The 22,611-nt window shown below is 38.1% G+C and overlaps 1 protein-coding gene across 2 annotated transcripts in view; it reads left to right on the top strand.

Moving 5' to 3' along the window:
* The window catches only part of senp7 (SUMO specific peptidase 7), a 223,897-nt gene that overhangs the window by 179,509 nt on the left and 21,777 nt on the right, over positions 1-22,611 (top strand). For both annotated transcript variants that reach the window (XM_051926068.1, XM_051926069.1), the window contains 3 exons: positions 6-122; positions 13,419-13,538; positions 19,076-19,168. In XM_051926068.1, the coding sequence (XP_051782028.1) occupies positions 6-122; positions 13,419-13,538; positions 19,076-19,168 (330 nt within the window). The remainder of the gene's footprint in view (positions 1-5; positions 123-13,418; positions 13,539-19,075; positions 19,169-22,611) is intronic.

Raw genomic sequence — 22,611 nt, 5'->3', positions numbered from 1 at the left:
AACAGGTTAATTGTATTTCCACCACCACCAGCAAAAGGAGGGATAGCAGTTACTACTGAAGACCTTGAGTGTTTGGATAATGAACAGTTTCTTAATGATGTCATCATTGATTTCTACTTAAAGTAATTGTATTGTGCATTTTTTACATATTTTTCCATATCCAGATATAATATTTTAGAAAGCATTGGTTAGAGACTGACCAAATGTGACTTTGTTTCAGAAGAGCATGTCAGATGTTTTAAACTATATTTGCAACCAATTGCATGCCTACTGCAAAGCATAACTTCAGCCTTGACATCTTTAATAACTTATTTCTGCTTTTTATGTTATGAGTGGTTTTAGTGCATTCACACTTGCATAGTTTTAGAAATTACAATGTTACCACACTGTGATTTAGCATGTAAAAAAGAAACAAAGGGAAAAACCTGAAATAACTGTTTACTTTTCTTAAGGTGTGAAATTTTAGTGCAATTGTTAGATAGATAGATAGATAGATAGATAGATAGATACATACATACATACATACATACATACATACATACATACATACATACATACATACATACATACATACATACATAATTAATCCCAAGGGGAAATTCACATACTCCGGCAGCAGCATACTGATACAAAAAAACAATATTAAATTAAAGAGTAATAAAAATGTAGGTAAAAACAGACAATAATTTTGAATAATGTTAACGTTTACCCCCCCGGGTGGAATTGAAGAGTCGCATAGTTTGGGGGAGGAATGATCTCCTCAGTCTGTCAGTGGAGCAGGACAGTGACAGCAGTCTGTCGCTGAAGCTGCTCCTCTATCTGGAGATGACACTGTTTAGTGGATGCAGTGGATTCTCCATAATTGATAGGAGCCTGCTGAGCACCCGTCACTCTGCCACGGATGTCAAACTGTCCAGATCCATGCCTACAATAGAGCCTGACTTCCTCACCAGTTTGTCCAGGCGTGAGGCGTCCTTCTTCTTTATGCTGCCTCCCCAGCACACCACTGCGTAGAAAAGGGCACTCACCACAACCGTCTGATAGAACATCTGCAGCATCTTATTGCAGATGTTGAAGGACGTTTTACAGTTACACAAGTTAAAAGTGAGATTATTGTTCAGTTATGACTTCTGAAATTACCATGTTACAAAGAATCCATGCATATGCTTTTCGTTTCTCCTAATATAATTGGGTTACTATTTGTTTTCAAAACAGAACAGAACATAAAACACAGCAAATTGCAGTCAAAATCTGCATACATCAGATGAATATCTTTTAATGCATATTGAAAATTTATGCAAGATGGGATTTGACATGCAAGGTATTTTTTTATGGCTGAGGACTAACAAAGCAGTTAAAATATATTTTTTAATTAAATAAATGCAAAAATATGTTCATCACATCCAGAAACTCATCTTGAATTTGATCTACTAGCTTTTAACACTTTAATGACACAATTTATGTGTAGAATCTTAGTAAAGACTTCCTGTTGTAAAAACTGTTGTAAAGCAGAACAAAGCCTTTTGTTAGAATACCTAATTTGTTGTTGCATAAAAAAGTTTCAAGTACAACCCAGTTCCAAAAAAGTTGGAAATACTGTGTAAAATGTAAATACAAAAAGAATGCAATGATTTGCAAATCTCATAAACCCTTATTTTATTCACAATAGAACATAGAAAACATATCAAATGTTTAAACCATTTTAAGAAAAGAATAAGGTCATTTTAAATTTTGACATCTCAAAAAAGTTGGGACAGGGTCATGTTTACCACTAGTGTCCTCTCTTCTATTAACAACAATCTGTAAATGTCTGGGAACAGAGGAGACCAGTTGTTGGGCTTTTTCATTCTTGTCTGATATAGGATTCTAGCTGCTTAGCAATCCTGGGCCTTTTTGGCGTATTTTTAGTTTCATGATGTGTCAGATGTTTTCAATTGGTGAAAGGTCAGGGCTGCAGTCGGGCCAGTTCAGCACCTGGGCTCATCTACTATGAAGCCATGGTATTGTAACAGATGCAGTATGCAGTTTAGCGTTGTCTTACTTTAATATGTAAGGCCTTGCGTGAAAAAGACATCTGGATGGAAGCATATGTTGCTCTTAAACCTGTATATACCTTACAGCACTGATGGTGCCTCTCCAGATGCGCAAGCTGCCAGTTCCATAGGCACTAATGCACCCCAATACCATTAGTGACGCAGGCTTTTGAACTGAGTGCTGATAATAAGCCGAATAGTCCTTCTCCTCTTTAGTCCGGAAGACGTGGCGTCCATATTTTCCAAAAAGAATTTCAAATTTCAGCTTGTCTGGCAACAGAATAGTTTTCCATTTTGCCTCTGTCCATTTAAAATGGGCTTTGACTCGGAGAAGACTGTGGTGTTTCTGGATCACATATGGCTTTAACCTGCATTTGTGGGTGGTACAGTGAAATGCATTCACAGACCATGATTTCTGGAAGTGTTCTTGAGCCCACGCAGTGATTTCCATGACCGAATCATGTCTGTTTTTAATGCGCTGCTGGCTGAGGGCCCGAATATCACAGGCAACCAATATTTATTTTTCGGCATTGTCCCTTGCGATTTCTCCACATTCTCTGAATCTTTTGATGATATTATTTACTGTAGATGATGAGATATTGAAAGTTTTTGCAATTTTACATTGATTCAACAATTTATAGACAAGGTTTTTTTGCAGATTGGTGAACCTCTGCCCATCTTGACATCTGAGAGACTCTGCCTCGCAAAGATGCTCTTTTTATACTCAATCATGTTACTGACCTGTTGCCAATTAACCTAATTAGTTGCAAAATGTTCCTCCAGCTGTTTCTTTTTAGTACCACTTACTTGTCCAGCCTTTTGTTCCCCGTCTCAACTTTTTTGAGACGTGTTGCTGCCATCAAATTCGAAATGATCTCATAATTTTCAGTGAAATAGTACAGTGTCTCACTTTCAACATTTGATATGTTTTCTATGTTTTTTGTGAATAAAATGTTTGTTTTGCAAATCGTTGTATTGTGTTTTTATTGACATTTTACACAGCATTCCAACTTTTTTGGAATTGGGGTCATACTAGGGCCAAATAAGAAATAACCATCACTCGTGGAACTATGGCACACAAATAAACAAGCGTCCCTTTTACAATTGCCGAATACCCCAGCATTACCTTTTTTTTTTTTTTATTTGTCTATAACCTTATAGTACTTATCTTAAAAATTGCATAACTTTATTTATTCACATTCACATGATTTAAATATAATTATAAAATAAAAATAAATAAAATAATATAATAAAATAATTATAAAAATTAAGGTAACACTTTATTTTAAGTACTGCAAAATGCATTTATCAATCATTTACTACTATGTAACAAGACCTTAACATGCACTTCTTTGGGTCTTTATAACACTTACAAAGCATCAGTAAAGTGTTTGTCTCTGCAATTTGGTCTACTAACAAAACATCACTTTGGAGAGTTCTGAGGTGGCTTAGCTGAGACATTTCTCTTGATACTGCATTTTTAGTAAAAGACCTGTGAAACCTTCATATTAACAAGTAATTTTACCATCATTTCAGTATGCCACACTGTACGTTGAGGAATAACCTATTAACTGGTATTTTATACGTGTTATGAAAACCAAAAGAAGCCTTTGTTAAGGTCTTGTTACATTAGAGTAAATGAAGTAATACAAGTGTATTTTTGCAGCGCTTAAACTAAAGTGGTGCCAAAATAAAAACTTGCTGCTGTCTCTTCCAGTGTGCACAAGATACTGAAGAATATCAGGTTAACTTGTACAGTGTAACCTCGGGTCACAAACGTCTCTGACCACGTACAAATTGGGTTACGACCAGAAGTTCGCCAAAGTTTTGCATGTGTTCACGACCACACACTCAGGTGACGAACAAGCCAGTTTCCCTTCTGGTTCGTACACGCCGATGATTTCCGCACGTGTTCAGTCTCTCCATGTGCCTTCCCTGTGCAGCGAGCAAGTGAGAGAGAGAGAGAGCAAGAGACGGCTGGCCGCATAAGGCTGAGAAGGCAGTTAAAGAATGCACCGGGCTTGTTTTTAAAGAGACTGATTCAAACATTGTTTTAACCTCATTGTATTTACTGAAGACTTTTTTTCTATTGGATTTTAACCTCCACTTCTGTTTACAGTGATCGGTTCGTAGCGTGCATTGTTGCAATGTTACTTTTCTTGGTTATTAAATTATGGATTTTTCTTTTTTTTTTTTTAATTAATTTTATTGTAATCATTCATACAAATCAATCAATTTTTACAAATAATAGGATTGAAAAAAAAAAAAAACAAGTCGACCCCCACACCTGAGAGAGAGAGCATGGCCAACAGAGTAAAACTTAAGGCTTGTAGACATACCTAAATTGATGAGTTTAATAGGCCAGTAGAGATGAATGGAGAGGAAAAAGAGATGCGGAGATAATTGCTTCCTCTGTGCTTTAAGAGCTTATTCGAAAATTTTATTGATTATATCCTGCCAGGTTTTAAAAAAATTCTGTACAGAACCTCTAACTGTATATTTGATTTTTTCCAATTTCAAATAGTATGAAACATCGGTTACCCACTGACTTAAAAGAGGAGCGTTAGGATTCTTCCAGTTTAGCAAAATAAGTCTGTGTGCCAAAAGTATAGTGAGTGCAATCACAGTTTGTTTGTCCTTCTCCACTTTAAACCCATCTGGAAGAACACCAAACACAGCTGTTAATGGGTTAGGAGGGATTGTGATACCAAGGCTGTCTGAAAGGCACTTAAAAATTTTGGTCCAAAATGATGGTAATTTGGTGCAGGCCCAAAACATGTGACCCAGTGATGCTGGGACTTGATTGCAGCATTTGCAGGTTGGATCTTGCCCTGGAAACATTTTGAACAGTTTTAGGCAGAACAGATGTGCTCGATATATAATTTTGAGTTGAATAATTGTATGCTTTGCGCATATGGAGCTAGAGTGAAATCTCTGCATTGCTGTTTTCCACTCCTTTTCTTATATATTGATTAAGAGATCTTCTTCCCATTGTCCTCTTGGATCTTTGAAAGGGAGGGACTGTAAAATAATTTTATATATTGCAGAGATGGTGTTTAAGTCCTTGAAATTGAGCAATATTTTTTCCAGCGTGGACGAGGGTGCAAGATGAGGAAAATCGGACAGGTTCTGTTTAACAAATTTCCTAATTTGAAGATAGTGAAAGAAATGTGTAGCTGGAAAGTTAAATTTGGAATGTAATTGTTCATAGGATGCAAAGATGTTGTCTATATAGAGATCTCTGAGCAATTTAATCCCAAATCTTTTTCAGATATTAAAAACTGCATATGTTTGTGAGGGTTGAAAGAAGTGGTTCTCTTGCAGAGGTGCCACAAATAAAAGCTTCTCCATCTTAAAATACTTTCTACATTGGTTCCATATTCTGAGTGAGTCAAGCACAATTAGGTTATTAGTATATTGCCGATACGTTGCATTTATTGGGGCACAAAGCAGGGAATATAAAGAAGTACTGCAGGATTTTACTTCTATTACGGACCAGGCCTGTGTATGTTCATCTATATGTGTCCAGGTTTTTATAGCTTGTATGTTTGCTGCCTAGTAATAAAACTGAAAGTTAGGTAGAGCCATGCCACCTTCTGCCTTAGGTCTTTGTAGGATTGCTCTTTTGATACATGGATGTTTTGAGTTCTAAATAAATGAGGTTATTGTTGAATCTAACTGCTTAAAAAATGATTTATTGATGTATATTGGAATGTTTTGAAATAATAAAAGAAGCTGATATTACCGAAGGCAGCACTTTCTCCATCCTTCTAGCTATAATTTTTGAGAGTATCTTAACATCATTATTCAGAAGTGAAATTGGTCTGTATAATGCACATTGTAATAAGTCCTTATTTTGTTTAGGGAAGATGGTGATTAATGCTTGGCGAAAAGTTTGAGGTAGAATTTGATTGTCTCCAGCTTCTGTAAATGTTGCTAATAGGAGGGGAGCTAGCTGAGCGGAGAATTTCTTATAAAATTCTGCAGGGTAGCCATCAGGGCCTGCTGCTTTCCAGCCTTGAAGTGACTTCATAGCATCTAGTAATTCTGATAGCGCCAGAGGTTTATCCAGTTCCTCTGCACTAAAAGTATCTATTTGTGTTAACTGTAATGTATCCAGAAATGCATTAAATTGCACGTTGTCTTCTTTGAACTCAGTAGAATATAAGGATTTATAGTAGTCTCTAAATGTGTGCATTATATTTTTATGGTCAATGATTTCGTCTCCATTCATGTTGGTGATTACTGGGGTTGCATTGCGAACTTCTTGCTTGTGGATTTGTTGAGCTAAAAGCTTATTAGTTTTCTCTCTGTGTTCATAGTAATGATGTCTGGATTTATAAATTAGTTGATCAGTTTCTTTAGTTGTCAAGAGGTTGAGTTCTGAATGCAGAGCCTGCCTTTTCCTATGTAGAGCCTCGCTTGGAAGCGTGGCATGTTCTTCATCTATTCTAGTAATTTTGCTTTTTAGTTCTGATACTTTCTTGGTTTCTAATTTATTCCTATGGGAAAGATATGAAATAATCTGTCCTCTTAAGAAGGCCTCCAGAGTATTCCTGAAGAGACCTCTGAGGATGTATTTGTCTCTAGGAAGAAACTGATCTGTTTGGATATAAATTCTGTACAGTTCTCGTCTGCTAACAGAAGAGAGTTAAGACGCCATCTACGAGGTGAGTGTGTTGGGCATAGTGATTTTAGCTCCAAGATCAGAGGTGCATGGTCGGAAATAACAATAGCATCATACTTGCAAGATTTAATCGTAGGCAAGAAATTATTATCTATAAAGAAATAATCTATTCTTGAGTAGCAATGATGTACTGGTGAGTAGAAAGAATATGTTCTTGAGTTTTGGTTTAGAAACCTCCAGGGGTCTGATAAGTTGTGGTCAGTTACAAACTGTGTAATTATCTTTGCAGTGTTAGATGTCATCCCCACAAGCCCTAGTCTTAGTCCTATCTAAGAGTGGATTTAAAACACAATTAAAGTCCCTGGCCATTATAATTTTATGAGTGTTCACATTGGGGATGGATGCATATACATTTTGTATGAATTCCTTATCATTGATATTAGGTGCATAAACATTTATCAAAATCATTTTACAGTTAAATAAGTTGCCCATAACCATCACATATCTCCCTTCCAGATCAGATTCTACATCTGATGCTACAAATGGGACTGTTCTATGTATGAGAATTCCCACCCCTCTAGTTTTCTTTGTAAAGCTAGAATGGAACATTTGGCCAGTCCAGTCCTTTTGCAGACGGAACTGATCCTTGCTTAGTAAATGGGTCTCCTGTAAAAATACAATTTTAGCGTTTAAACCTGTTAGGTGAGAGAGTACTTTCTTTCTCTTTAATTTGTGATTCAGGCCTTTAACATTCCAGCTCACAAAGTTGACTGTCCCATCATGGAGATATTGATTCTGAGTTTTTGATGTCATTTTATAGTCTTAACTGGAAGTGAGACAGCTTTAACCTTAATTTCCTATATCCCCAAGAGTTATTGCCATGCAGCCTGTTGTTACATTGGTAGTTATAATTATAAGGATTAAAAGGATAGATTAGATATAGCCTGCTCTCTTTCTCTCCCCCCCTTATCCCTCCCCTCCCCACCTTTTGCCTCCCCACGTGAGGCTGGACCCCACTTCACAAAGTCTCGGTCCTCTGACATACCTAGAGATAGAACACGTCCAAAGCAAAACAAGCCCCCATGCAGCGGTGTTTTAGGATTAAAAAGTTGAGATATCTATTGCCAATATAGTCTAAATACTATATGCCTAAAATATAATCATTAACAAACTATGATTATTAAGGTTGGGCGGTATCCAAATTTTGATACCGTCAAACCTCCTCCCTATTTTACCTCGGTATACGGTATTACCGTGAATAATAAAAAAAAAAATGTGACGTAAGGCTCAGACAGCGTCACCAAACTGTTGGCTTGTGCCTAAACCATTCAGAAACTGAATAACAAACACTAATACTGAAACAATAACAAAATAACATGCAGAACAATATTAACAATTTTTATTAGCAACAAATAGCAGTTTATAAAAAAGTGCAAATACAACAGTCAAACAGAATTAAATTAACATAAACATCCAGAACAGTTTTCGCGCGGAGACGCGCACACAAATCAATTAAATTAAATCACACCGCCTGAACAACTTTTAATAACAAAGAAGAGCAGCTTATAAAAAAGTGCAAATAGACCCACAACAGTCAACCAGAGTTGAATTAACATAAACATCATCCATATTATAAAACGTATTGCAAAGCAATAGTCCTAAACAAAAACTTCTTTCCAGTCTTCTTTCCAATATTGTTTTTAATGTAAACCAAATAAAAATACCTGAATCAATTAAATAAATAAAAATAAACACAGTGCGAATAGGAACAAATGGCAAGTGGCATCAATCTAGTCAAGATTTTTTGCTAGAAAAACCAGCATGTTTACTTTGTCCGGCTTTAACAGGGCACGTTGTGGACCGACAACTTTACCTGCGGTGCTGAAAACCCGCTCCGATGGTGTGCTTGTGGCACAGACGCACAGGTACTTTCGTGCCACTCGCGACATCTGGGGAAAACGCCCGGCAGCATTTTTCCACCAGAGAAGTGGGTCCTCGTCTCCTTGAGTAACTGGCTCCAAACAGTAGGCTGTTATTTCAGCTCCGACTCGGTCCTCTATGGCGGGGTCCCCAACCACCGGTCCGCCACCCACTACCGGGCCGCAGCCGTCTGACAGCCGTGCCGCAAGAGAACTGCCAGCAACGGAGACTCACTCAGACTTTTCAGAACGCTTGGCGGGCGGGGCTTTGCAGCGGCGCAGAGAGAGGAGAGAGTATTACAACAAAGTATTGTTACGGTCCCGACAGTTTCCCCATATGACACGAGTCTATAGAAATCGCGCTACTACGAAGTACATTCAGCAGATGCTTTCATTACAACGAAGTGACCTTGAAATGATTGAATGAATCGTCCACAAAGCAGTTAGATCTGTGGTCGCAACTCAGATGTGCACGTTTGCACAACGATCCCCAAACAGAAACATTGTAAAAAAAAATCCTTTCTTTGAACTTTCCTCGTACTGTTTTTTTTTTTGCTGTTTTTGTTTTCTGTGGTTTTCAGTGATACCTTTTGCTTATTGCTTGTCAACATTTGAAAAACATCCATTGGAATTTAACTCATTGTCACCCTCCAATAGAAATGGCAGACACGAAAAAAACGATAACAGTGTTAATGTTTGTGATGTGCAATCCTGCCGACAGATGGATGGATGAATTAATTAATGAATGATGAATAAACGATTAAATGAATGAATAGGCCTAAATAAACAAATGAATGAATAAATAGGCATAAATAAACGAATGAATGAATAAATAGACCTAAATAAACGAATGAATGCATAAATAAATAAGTCCATTAATGTATATTATTCCATTTGGTCAAATTTGCATGCACATTTATTTTAGGCTAAATAAGTCCCTTATGCGCATCAAGCCTGCATTTATTTGATAAAAAATACAGGAAAAAAATTACAATTTAAAAAATGGTTTTCTATTTTAATATAGCCTACTTTTCAATATAATTTATTTATGTGATGCAAAGCATAAAATATATATATATGCCCCCTTTTTTATATTTGAGCCCCTGCCCCTGAGGAACTCTCTGCACGTTTTATGCTTACCGTTATGAGACTATGTTTTGGGAGTCCCAAGTCCACTTGCTTCTTGTGGAGTTCATGCTTACGTTGCCAGCTGTGTGAAAAGGCCCCGACAATATTACGGCATAGTCCGAGGGCGCGCTCGGTTTTTTGCCTCTGGTCATGCAATCCATTTGTGACAGCCAAGTTTAGATTGTGACCGAAGCAGTATAGCCACGGCCAATGCAGGGACCTGATTGCGGCATGAATGTTGGCAGCGTTGTCAGTGGTTATGGCTGAAAGTTTTTTCTCGTCAAGTTGCCATTCCTGAAGTGCAGCTCTGAGCGCAGCAGCAAGATTGTCCACTGTATGACTCTCAGGAAAATACGTAGTTTGGAGGCATTTGGATTCAAGTTTCCAGTCAGGTGTAATAGTATGGACAGTCAGAGACATATATGGTGTCATGTTAACTGACGACCACATGTCAGTTGTTAAGGAATAACTGTCTGCCGCTGACAGCAGCACTTGAACATTGTCTCTAACTTTACTATATAAATGTGGGACGGCTGTTTGTGAGAAATATTTCCGTCCAGGCAGCTCGTACTGGGCATCTAGGACCTTTACCATGTCCGTAAAGGACTTTTTTTCCACTGTGTGGAAAGAGACCATTTCCTTCGCCAAGTATTTTGTCACTGCATCAGTACAGGTTTTCCAACGGACACTGTCCCTTTTGTACTTTGTTGCTTTCCCGAAGGCCCCCATTATCGTCGGCTGCTTACTGGCGGTGGACCTAGATGTTGTTGGTCCTGGCGTTGAAACTGTTGCACTGAGTGAACTCGGGTCCATCCTCGCAGCAGTGAGTGGATGGTGGTTTCGTGTATGCGACCTTAGGTTCGAGGTATTTCCATCTCTCGCGGTCACCTTTTTGTTGCACAATTTGCAAATTGCCTCGTCCGTATTTACCGCCTCTCCCTTCTCGTTTGGTCGAAACCCGAAATACTGCCAAACTGCAGAAGTTTTGTTCTTTTTCGAGACCAGGTCACTTGGTGCGCGACTCGCCATCTTTCCCCACCTCTCTCTTTCTCCTCCACGCTGTCACGTGATGACAACCACGCATACGCATTTTTAGGCATTAAATAAATTATATTTAATATTTAATCCTTGTCTCCCATATAAGTGCATTGTTTTTATGATGGTATAACGGTATTGAAACTGATACCGTTGCTATTTTTAAATCCCGCGGGATACCGTATTACCGCCCAAGCCTAATGATTATATATAATCATTAACAAACTATAAGCATAAAAAATTACGGATTTTTCAAATGTTCGTTTTTCCCTGTGCTTAAAACGCATTTAAAAAAAAAAATGTTTACAGCGAGCTGTTCGTAAGGCTATAGCGTGAATTCTTGCAATATTACTTTTTTCTGTTCATGGTTTTTTTAGTGTTCAATGTTTTTACATTTAGTTTACTATTATGCTGTGTATTCTATGGTATAATTAACTATTTTTGTGCTTAAAAATAAAAAAATATATATATTTACATACAGTTCGTAACGGTCTGGAACGGATTAATTGTATTTACATACAATCTTATGGGGGAAATCGGGTTACAACCAGAGTTTTGGAACGAATTACGGTCGTGACCCGAGGTTCCACTGTACAGTAATCCCTCGCTATATTGCGCTTCGCCTTTTGCGGCTTCACTCCATTGCGGATTTTATATGTAAGCATATTTAAATATATATCGCGGATTTTTCGCTGCTTCGCGGGTTTCTGCGGACAATGGGTCTTTTAATTTCTGGTACATGCTTCCTCAGTTGGTTTGCCCAGTTGATTTCATACAAGGGACGCTATTGGCAGATGGCTGAGAAGCTATCCAGCTTACTTTTCTCTCTCTCTCTCTCTCTTGCGCTGAGTTTCTCTGATCCTGACGTAGGGGGATTGAGCAGGGGGGCTGTTCGCACACCTAGACGATACGGACGCTCGTCTAAAAATGCTGAAAGATTATCTTCACGTTGCAATCTTTTGTGCAGCTGCATGTCAGCTCGAAGGGCACGTATTGATTTTTGCTTGAAAAACAAACTCGCTCTCTCTCTATTTCTCTCTCTCTCTCTCTCTTTGTCTGCTCCTGACAGAGGGGGTGTGAGCTGCCGCCTTCAACAGCTTTGTGCCGCGGTGCTTCGCATACTTAAGCCAAACAGCCCTATTGATTTGTTTGCTTTTGTCTCTCTCTATCTCCGTGACATGATCTGCTCCTGACACGCACTCCTTTGAAGAGTAAGATATGTTTGCATTCTTTTAATTGTGAGACGGAACTGTCATCTCTGTCTTGTCATGGAGCACAGTTTAAACTTTTGAAAAAGAGACAAATGTTTGTTTGCAGTGTTTGAATAACGTTCCTGTCTCTCTACAACCTCCTGTGTTTCTGCGCAAATCTGTGACCCAAGCACGACAATATAAAAATAACCATATAAACATATGGTTTCTACTTCGTGGATTTTCTTATTTCGCGGGTGGCTCTGGAATGCAACCCCCGCGATGGAGGAGGGATTACTGTATACAGTGATGTTAATTTAATTTCAAAACAAATAAAGAAATTCATTGCTTAATGAAGCACTACATATTTGTTTTGTAGAGGAGCAACCTTAAAGAACAAACACCTTAGAGGATTTAAGGCTTGCATGATGAACTAAAAAAAGTTAATGCTTGATTTAACTTTATAATCCATTTGACAAGCTCTGCAAAGATGCTCATGCCTACTTTAATGCTGTAGTTGTATGTAAATGTTGGGAACCTCCCCATTCGTAATCAGTTCTTAACATGTACAGAAGCCAGCCTTAACTCCATATGGCACACTACTAAACAAGTTATAATGTGTGTTGTACTCTCTAGATTCTCAAAAAAAGAGGGTGCATCTAAATGTTTTCATTACTTTTGAGATTAATTTTTACCTCTTTGTTAAGAGTTTAATATTAAGGTCCTGAGAAGTTTACTCACGTTTTGATTTTCACATGATTCCAATGATGAACCATAACAGTTAAAATCTGTGTGTGTTTGTTTTGAGAACTTTTAACTCTGTACTTACACAAGCACTTGACAAACAAATGTAATTGATGTTTGCAAAATAAACATAGACTATAAATGCAAAAATACATCTACAAATTTAGATAGTTAGAAGCATTGTCAACAAGTGAATGTCAAATGGGAATTTCTGAGCATATAATAAAAAAATTAATGAAAGCTTATCCAGTATTGCCATTATTCTATAAAAACGCAGGTTACGTTTTGTCACAAGTTAATTTATTAAGAGAACAACAGCAAGATTGAGCAGGAAGCTCTAGCTAAGTACAGGTAGTGGGTCATTGTCTTTTACTGACTGACCTCTCTTTCATATTCCATCATTATCACTTGCAGATGAAATGATTATTATTATTGTGCCCTGGGTCCTCTCATGTGTACCGTGCCTGGTATACCTCTGACCACTTCAACTGGTTCCTCTCAATTGGTAGATGTACAGGTATTAGAACTCCCTTTATGTTGGTAAATGAGTATAATATTTATGTAAATGTGTAATCCTGATAAAGAATTACTGATACTTAGCTAAACAGTCAGAATGCTAATAATTTTGAAAGTGGTAAGATGATTCTATATATGCATTTAATATTACTATTAATTTTTTATACTATGTTCCTTTCAATTTAGTCTGGTTGATAGCTGGTTATGTCCTTTACTCTTATGGCAGGTACTTAATGCTGGAGAAGGCACCAAAGAATTTTGCTGAGCGTAGTCACATTTTCAGCAGTTTTTTTTACAAGCAACTTACCCGAAAAGACACCCCAGAAGAGGAGAAGTCAAATATTTTGTAAGATTATTTCTACCAGTTGTTAATTTCTGCCTATTAATCTTAATTTGCAGTTCTTCTTTTATAGGTACATCTTTCAAAAGCATTAAATGATAATGTAGGTATTTTTGAAGCTTTTTATTCACTTGTGACATGCATTCATTTGCCATGGAAACTTGCTTTGTTCAGTGACTTCATTTATAAATTAAAAAAAGATCAAAAAAGTTTCAGTTTCTTCCCCAGTGGATTGCAGTGAGTGTATTTACATATACACACACACGACTGGGAGAGAAACACGGTTAAAGTAGAAACCTGTTTTTTAAAAGTCTGTGTTTATTTGCACAAGTAATCTTTTGGAGTTCTCCTTTGGCAAAATACTCCAATGTCATTAAACTGCACAAATGGGTTAAATGTTGTCATCAGACACCATATGTCCGAAAACAAGCATGAAGCCTCTAATATTTTCCCAGTGGTGTCTCTTGGAAATTTTTATAAATCTGTTTAGTCTTTTGTGTGTTGGTAAAATAAATAACATCCATTTTCTTTTTACATCCTCAACCTGAGCCGCCAATGATTTGCAGTACGAACACTGTCCACTCACCCAATCACACTGTTTTGGCATATCTATATCAAACAGCTGGATTAAAACCAAACTGACACTTTATTAATATTTTTCTGGTACTGGATTGCATGCATCACACTCTTTTCTGCTTGGCTGTGTAATTGAGCATTGCAAAGGAGCAGTGTTGCTATGATAATAATAATGCAGATTTTTTAACTTCAATAAAATAAGTATTGTGCTAGGTTACTTGTTGCTTCAAAAAGTAATGGAACTACTTAACACATATTACTTTTTATGCATCACCCTGCCTCTCTCAAGATTGTGCTACTAAGCTTAACAGTGTATGTTCAGCTCATCAACATAAATAGATAGATAGATACTTTATTAATCCCAAGGAGAAATTCACATACTCCATCAGCATTATACTGATAAAGAACAATATAAATTAAAGAGTGATAACAATGCAGGTATACAGACAGACAATAACTTTGTATAATGTTAACGTTTACCTACCCCCAGGGTGGAATTGAAGAGTCGCATAGTGTAGGGGAGGAACGATCTCCTCAGTCTGTCAGTGGAGCAGGAAAGTGACAGCAGTCTGTCGCTGAAGCTGCTCCTCTGTCTGGAGATGATACTGTTCAGTGGATACAGTGTATTCTCCATTATTGACGGGAACCTGCTCAGCGCCCGTCGCTCTGCCATGGATGTCAAACTGTCCAGCTCCATGCCTACAATAGAGCCTGCCTTCCTCACCAGTTTGTCCAGGCGTGAGGCGTCCTTCTTTATGTTGCCTCCCCAGCACACCACCGCGTAGAAGAGGGCACTCGCCACAAACATCTGATAGAACATCTGCAGCATCTTATTGCAGATGTTGAAGGATGCCAGCCTTCTAAGGAAGTATAGTCGGCTCTGTCCTTTCTTACACAGAGCATCAGTATTGGCAGTCCAATCCAATTTATCATCCAGCTGCACTCCCAGGTATTTATAGGTTTGCACCCTCTGCACACAGTCACCTCTGATGATCACGGGGTCCATGAGGGGCCTGGGCCTCCTAAAATCCACCACCAGCTCCTTGGTTTTGCTGGTGTTCAGGTGTAGGTGGTTTGAGTCGCACCATTTAACAAAGTCCTTGATTAGGTCCCTATACTCCTCCTCTTGCCCACTCCTAATGCAGCCCACGATAGCAGTGTCGTCAGCGAACTTTTGCATGTGGCAGGACTCCGAGTTGTATTGGGAGTCCTATGTATACAGGCTGAACAGTGAAATTTAGTGGTTTCTAAAATATTGACATATTATTTCAACCAGCAGAAGGAATAATGCGATCACCCAAGCATTTGTCTCAGGAAATTTACATTATAGATATTTCCACCTATGGCTGCTGAAAGTGTGTGTGATGCTAATGGGCGATCTGTGTGCGGTGACCATGCACTATAAGAGTGGATTGATTTGTACTAAATACAGTAGATGCTTATTTTTAAGCATTAAAAGTAGACAACGGTTTTTCCTTTTGTGTTAAATGTTTACATTATAAATGCTTTGTTGGTTTCTCTGGGTTATTTCATATTTTATTTATGAATGTTATCTCTGATTGGTTAAGGATGTGCATCACATTTCCTTATCTTAATGAAGAGATGACACCAAATTGTACAGTGCATCCGGAAAGTATTCACAGCGCATCACTCTTTCCACATTTTGTTATGTTACAGCCTTATTCCAAAATGGATTAAATTCATTTTTTTCCTCAGAATTCTACACACAACACCCCATAATGACAACGTGAAAAAAGTTTACTTGAGATTTTTGCAAATTTATTAAAAATAAAAAAATTGAGAAAGCACATGTACATAAGTATTCACAGCCTTTGCCATGAAGCTCAAAATTGAGCTCAGGTGCATCCTGTTTCCCCTGATCATCCTTGAGATGTTTCTGCAGCTTCATTGGAGTCCACCTGTGGTAAATTCAGTTGATTGGACATGATTTGGAAAGGCACACACCTGTCTATATAAGGTCCCACAGTTGACAGTTCATGTCAGAGCACAAATCAAGCATGAAGTCAAAGGAATTGTCTGTAGACCTCCGAGACAAGATTGTCTTGAGGCACAAATCTGGGGAAAGTTACAGAAAAATGTCTGCTGCTTTGAAGGTCCCAATGAGCACAGTGGCCTCCATCATCCGTAAGTGGAAGAAGTTCCAAACCACCAGGACTCTTTCTAGAGCTGGCCGGCCATCTAAACTGAGCGATCGGGGGAGAAGGGCCTTAGTCAGGGAGGTGACCAAGAACCCGATGGTCACTCTGTCAGAGCTCCAGAGGTCCTCTGTGGTGATAGGATAACCTTCCAGAAGGACAACCATCTCTGCAGCAATCCACCAATCAGGCCTGTATGGTAGAGTGGCCAGACGGAAGCCAATCCTTAGTAATAGGCACATGGCAGCCCGCCTGGAGTTTGCCAAAAGGCACCTGAAGGACTCTGCGTCCATGAGAATGAAAATTCTCTGGTCTGATGAGACAAAGATTGAACTCTTTGGTGTGAATGCCAGGCATCACGTTTGGAGGAAACCAGGCACCGCTAATCACCAGGCCAATACCATCCCTACAGTGAAGCATGGTGGTGGCAGCATCATGCTGTGGGGATATTTTTCAGCGGCAGGGACTGAGAGACTAGTCTGGATAAAGGGAAAGATGACTGCAGCAATGTACAAAGACATTCTGGATGAAAACCTGCTCCATAGCGCTCTTGACCTCAGACTGGGGCGACAGTTCATCTTTCAGCAGGACAACGACCCTAAGCACACAGCCAAGATATCAAAGGAGTGGCTTCAGGACAACTCTGTGAATGTCCTTGAGTGGCCCAGCCAGAGCCCAGACTTGAATCCGATTGAACATCTCTGGAGAGATCTTAAAATAACTGTGCACCGACGCTTCCCATCCAACCTGATGGAGCTTGAGAAGTGCTGCAAAGAGGAATGGGCGAAACTGGCCAAGGATAGGTGTGCCAAGCTTGTGGCACCATATTCAAAAAGACTTGAGGCTGTAATTGCTGCCAAAGGTGCATCGACAAAGTATTGAGCAAAGGCTGTGAATACTTATGTACATGTGATTTCTCAGTTTTTTTATTTTTAACAAATTTGCAAAAACCTCAAGTAAACTTTTTTCACGTTGTCATTATGGGGTGTTGTGTGTAGAATTCTGAGGAAAAAAATGAAATTAATCCATTTTGGAATAAGACTGTAAACATAACAAAATGTGGAAAAAGTGATGCGTTGTGAATACTTTCCAGATGCACTGTATATAGGGCCATTTAATTAATTCTGCATAAATTTTTACAAGTAAAACAAAGTCCAAACAGAGCTGAATGCACCAAACACTGAAAACCCAGAATTTAACTGACTTTTTCAGCAAACTTTTGAATGCTACAAAAATGTCTTTCAGACTGTGTCAATTGTAGGTCTAAGTGATTTATTGTTATACAGTACTCTGCAAAACACAATCCCCTCACCCCTGCCCAACACATATACACCCTACCAACCTTCCAAGGAGCTAAAATTAATGCTGTCATTTTTGTAAGTGTTTTCAACAGCAGGGGAAGTTGCTTACTTGGGCTTGTGAATAGTGACCTTTTTCTTTTTCTCTAAATGTAGTTTTCTTGGCTATGAACAGCGTGGGTCAGTGAAGCCTGATTAGTCTTAGAGAACACCTTGGTTACATCCCTAGTATTTAGGTTATTGTTATGTCTTAGCTGTTATTTTTACTGATTATTTAATATGAATACTGGTAACGGGATTTTGTGTTATTTGTCTTCCTAGCTATAAGCACAGTTATAGCTGTATAAATTAGGCTTTAACAGTACACAAGTTGCTTCACTGAAGTTACAGGAGTATGGTGTAAAACCATCCTCATTGACCTTTATGACTCTCCTCTACAGAAGTATTTTGATTTCCTAATTAAAATACATTATTTACATTTAACAGACACCCAGTATAATTAGTTTTTAAATTACAATATAAGATTAATGACAGTAATTTGGCAAGTAGTTATTTACCTATCTGCTTATTGTTACAGGTTACATATATAATTAACAGTTGATTATATATTTTAAATAAAAACTATTATTAAACCAATTTTATGATCCTGGGGAAAAAAAAACTTGAAGAGGAGAAACAATTCTTTAATCAGTGTTTTTACTAGCTTCCTGAGACTTTACTAATTTACAATAAGTAGTCTGTAATCTGTGGAATTTCCTCTGTCATGTCAGGAGCGTTCTGAAGTTTATCCCAGGTTTATTCTATCTGTATACTATTAATTGTGTATATTTGAGAGGCTATTATGTTTGGTGCAGATATCAGTATTCAGCAATGCTAATAGCAGGTAATAATATGCTAGCATCGAAGATGGCCTGTGCTTGTCTCAGGTGTATGGCTGTACCTGTTTATTTTATCATAACAAGGTGCTTGTTCTCACTTAATACAAAGATCATTTTTTTGAGAAACAAGGATAATTCTGGCAAGTGAGCAATGCAAGTGAAAACTATGTTTAATATTTAGAAATTGCTAAGGAAAGGGATTATCCAGATATTGTGAAGGTTTGAGACTTTCCATAAGAGAGCATCAATTTTTTTTAACAAAATATGTGCTTTATATTAATGCAAATATGATTTATACAACAATTATTTTTATTTAAATATGTATCCAGATTTTGAAGTTTTTAAATATGATAACCTTCTCCCATTTATATTTTTAACCTGTGCATGTATATACTTCAATGTTACTTGCCTTGCGTTCGAAGAGCTCTTGGTAAAAAATAACAGGTTCCCCCATTTGGGTTCTGGCAATCTGTGGAAAATGAAACATAATGCAGTCTGTAACGTGAGAAGTTAGGGTTGTAGTCATATTAATAATTTTAATGCAGTTTGCTCAAATTTGGAGGTTGCAAAATTAGTCTAAGCATCTAGCCTTAAATGAAATTAACACAATAACTTCTTTTTAATCTTTGTAACAGAGCTCACCATAGAAGGCATCAGAAAGTGAAAACATGGACTCGACATATTGACATCTTCTCAAAAGACTTCATTTTTGTTCCTGTTAACCAGGAGTATGTTTTAATGTTAATTTTATATTGTTTACATGCTTTGATGTTTGTTTTGCATATTGTCCTTTGTTCCTGTAGCCAAGTGTTTTGGGCATTTTCTGTTTCCAGATACCAGTAAGAATCCTCTGTGACCTGTATGATTCTGAAGCTCTTATGGTGAATATATGACATGGAAGTTATTTCATAAAGTAGATTAAATACTGTGTTCATGGAAAATATCTTAATCTATTGTAAGCGCTTCTCATTCTGAAGCTATTTATATGTCAGTGGTTACAGCATTGGTGATGAATAAGTACACAATAAAATGTGAAAAATTACAATGCTGTAGTTTCAAACTGTAGCAGATTACCTCATCTTTTATTTTTCTTCTTTAGGAATATATGTACATCTAAAATTTTCGAAAAGTTCCTTTTGTTCACATTATTCATAGATTTATACAGTACATTTAAACAAGACTTTTACTATAGTGCACTCTGATGTTATCAGGTCACCTGTGACATGCACCTAACACAAAAGGTGCAAGCTATCATCTTAGATTTTTTCTTAAAAGAATATTCCATCCAGAAAATGTATTTCTTGTATGCTACTTTCCCCAAATGTTTGATAGTCATGACCAAGAAAATTTTTTTATCTTCGCTTTCCATGAAGAACAGAGTTTAAAAAGTTTATGATATAATACAAGGCAGTGGTAACTAATGCTGTACAACTGCAAATGATATGAGTAAAGTCCGGTAGTTGATCTCCCATTACTTGTGTCGCAAGATCCACATGTCACTTATTTAGTCATTTGCCACAACATGTAAAACGTGCATTTTTTGCCCAAAATGAGCACCTGGCTTACTTATCTTGTTAACAGAGGAAAAATCCTGATTTGACTTTTAAGCTTTACCAGAATATTCTGCACGTCTGTTCATCATGACAAGACTTTCAGGCTGAAGTCTTTAGCCTGAAATCTGTCATCTGAATTGGTTAAAGTACACCCCATACATAACACAAATACTCTAGTTTTATTGTATCTTGCAGATGATAAAAACATTACAACTGCTATAATTCAAACACTCGGTCACATGTTTTTTTCAGCTCCATTATAAATGTCTCTAAATCATTTTAAAATGTATTAGCTAAAATAAAATAAATAGATGAACTAAAGCAGATCTCACTTGAATTACCAATAACTTTACCAGTGCTAGGGTGTCGGTATCACAACAGGAAAATTATAAAGCCTGCTAGCAGGAGATTGATTAAAGGCCATTACAGATGTGATATTCACACGAAAGTGTCAGATAAGAATTATAGGGCTAGTAAAGCATTGTGGACAGCTTTGTGAGATTTATGCCTAATTGAACAAACTACAGGCAAACCAAAGCATACCACTCCATCAGTAAAATGCAGTTTATGAAATGTCATGATTTATATGTGCATAGCAGCATCTACAACAGGCTTTATTAAATGTTTTGATAATTTCAGTGACATTTGTAGAGGAAGAATAAATAATGTACATAATCATTTTATTTTACCACAATACAAGATAATGCCCCTGAATAAATTGATAATCATTTCCTCATGCAATGAGAGAGTGACGCAAAACACATACCCAGTGTAATAACTGATTGCTTCAACTGCCTAATAGATGGTTTTATAATCCCTTTTATTATGTGAATCTTAGGCTCTGTCCACACTAATGCAATTTCATAAAAAAAAAAAAAAAAAAAGTGTCCACATTTTCACGTTTCATCCACACTACCACATCATTTTCGACACCTGATAACAAAAACTTTTAAAAACACACCCAAAAGCCGTATACCTCTGAAAACGTAGTGTCAGTGTTTTGGTGTGAATGGGCATAAATGTGGTTTTCTGAAAATTATACTCTAACCTGATTGGATCCAGTTCATGAAAATGGCTTACTCTTTATGTAAGAAATATGTTTTCCAAAGTAACGGGCATAAAAAAAGTTGCTTTCTATTGCGCTTGTTGTGCTGCTTGCCTGCATGCATCTGAATTGTGTTTTGTAAAGTCTGAATGTTGCATACATGCATAAAAAGCAGATTACTTACTGGCCACTACGGTTTTGTAATAAATCCATGGCTGGCAGCGTTACCATTGTAGTGAAACAATCAAGGCCCCTTGAAAATCCAATTGTAAATAAATCAGTTGACAGCTTCTAATCAACGTTTATGACTTAAACTTAAGTAGGGAGGAGCACATTCCACAGCAAAATTGATAACAAGGTGCTTAACAATGTAGATAGGTGTAGAATGTAGCCAACCTCACAATATTAAAGAATAGAGAAAGATACAAAAGCAAAATATAGTAAAGCAAAGATAAAAATGCATACTTGCATTTATTGATTTATTTCCTCCATTGAGTTAGTTTTACATATGTTGTTTGGTACAATATATGCTTTGATTGTTGTGGGTTACTTACAATCAACCATCTCACTGATCACCATAGAGCTGATCAGGTCAAGTCAAGTTGGGGAACATGCACTGGTACAGTGTGTTGCCGCACCCACTACGCGACAAAACAACTCAGGATCCCAGTTGGTAACCCCCCAGGCAGACACGCGGTCCAGTCCCACACACCGGAAATGACCCTCTATCTACCACAGCCAGGTGTTACGTGGGCGACCCCTTGGCCTGGTCCAGCCACTCAGGTCCCCAACAATGAGGATCTTATGAGCTGGATCACCCTCGGGGAAACGCGCCACATGGCTATAGTGCCGTAACTAATGCTCCCTCACAATGCAGGTAATGTGCCTCATTCAGGACTCCATGAGCAACTGCTAAAGACTAGGACATTCGTCCTTTTGCATTGATCTCGGGAGTGCCACAAACCCCTATCCAGCGACCTCATGACCCCCGATGCTCTCCCAGTCCATCTACTGACTTCACAGGAAGAGTCACTAGAGACATGAATGTCACTGCCAAGGTAAATAAACCTCTCGACAAGGTCGACACTCTCTCCGCAGACAGACACACTGTTGATAGCCGTGCCCAAGAGGTCATTAAAGGCCTTGATCTTGGTTTTTTAACCAGGACACTCACAAGCCCAGACACTCAGACTCCTCGCTCAGTCTCTTGAGAGTCCAGATCAGAGCCTCCATTGACTCAGTGAATATCACAGCATCGTCAGCAAAGTCAAAATCTGTGAATCTTTCTTCACCAACAGATGCCCCACAACCTTGTCCAACTCCCAGTCCATACAAGCATTGAACAGAGTAGGAGCAAGTACACCCCTGACGAACCCCATAATCAACTGGGAAAAACACAGGGGTTCTGCCTCCACTCTGCACAGCACTCACAGTACCCGGGGTGGGGGGGAGGGGGGTCGGAATCCTGCGAAGTCTCAGGATGTCTCACAGGACAGCTCGATCAACTTGAGTCGAACGCTAAATGCATAGACTGCAAAGAAACTCGTGTTTGCGCTCCATGAGAACCCTCAGT

Source organism: Erpetoichthys calabaricus, chromosome 4 (assembly GCF_900747795.2).
Source record: "Erpetoichthys calabaricus chromosome 4, fErpCal1.3, whole genome shotgun sequence".
NCBI lineage: Eukaryota > Metazoa > Chordata > Cladistia > Polypteriformes > Polypteridae > Erpetoichthys > Erpetoichthys calabaricus.
The sequence above is the reverse complement of the archived record's forward strand: the minus strand, read 5'-3'. Positions and strand labels throughout refer to the sequence as shown.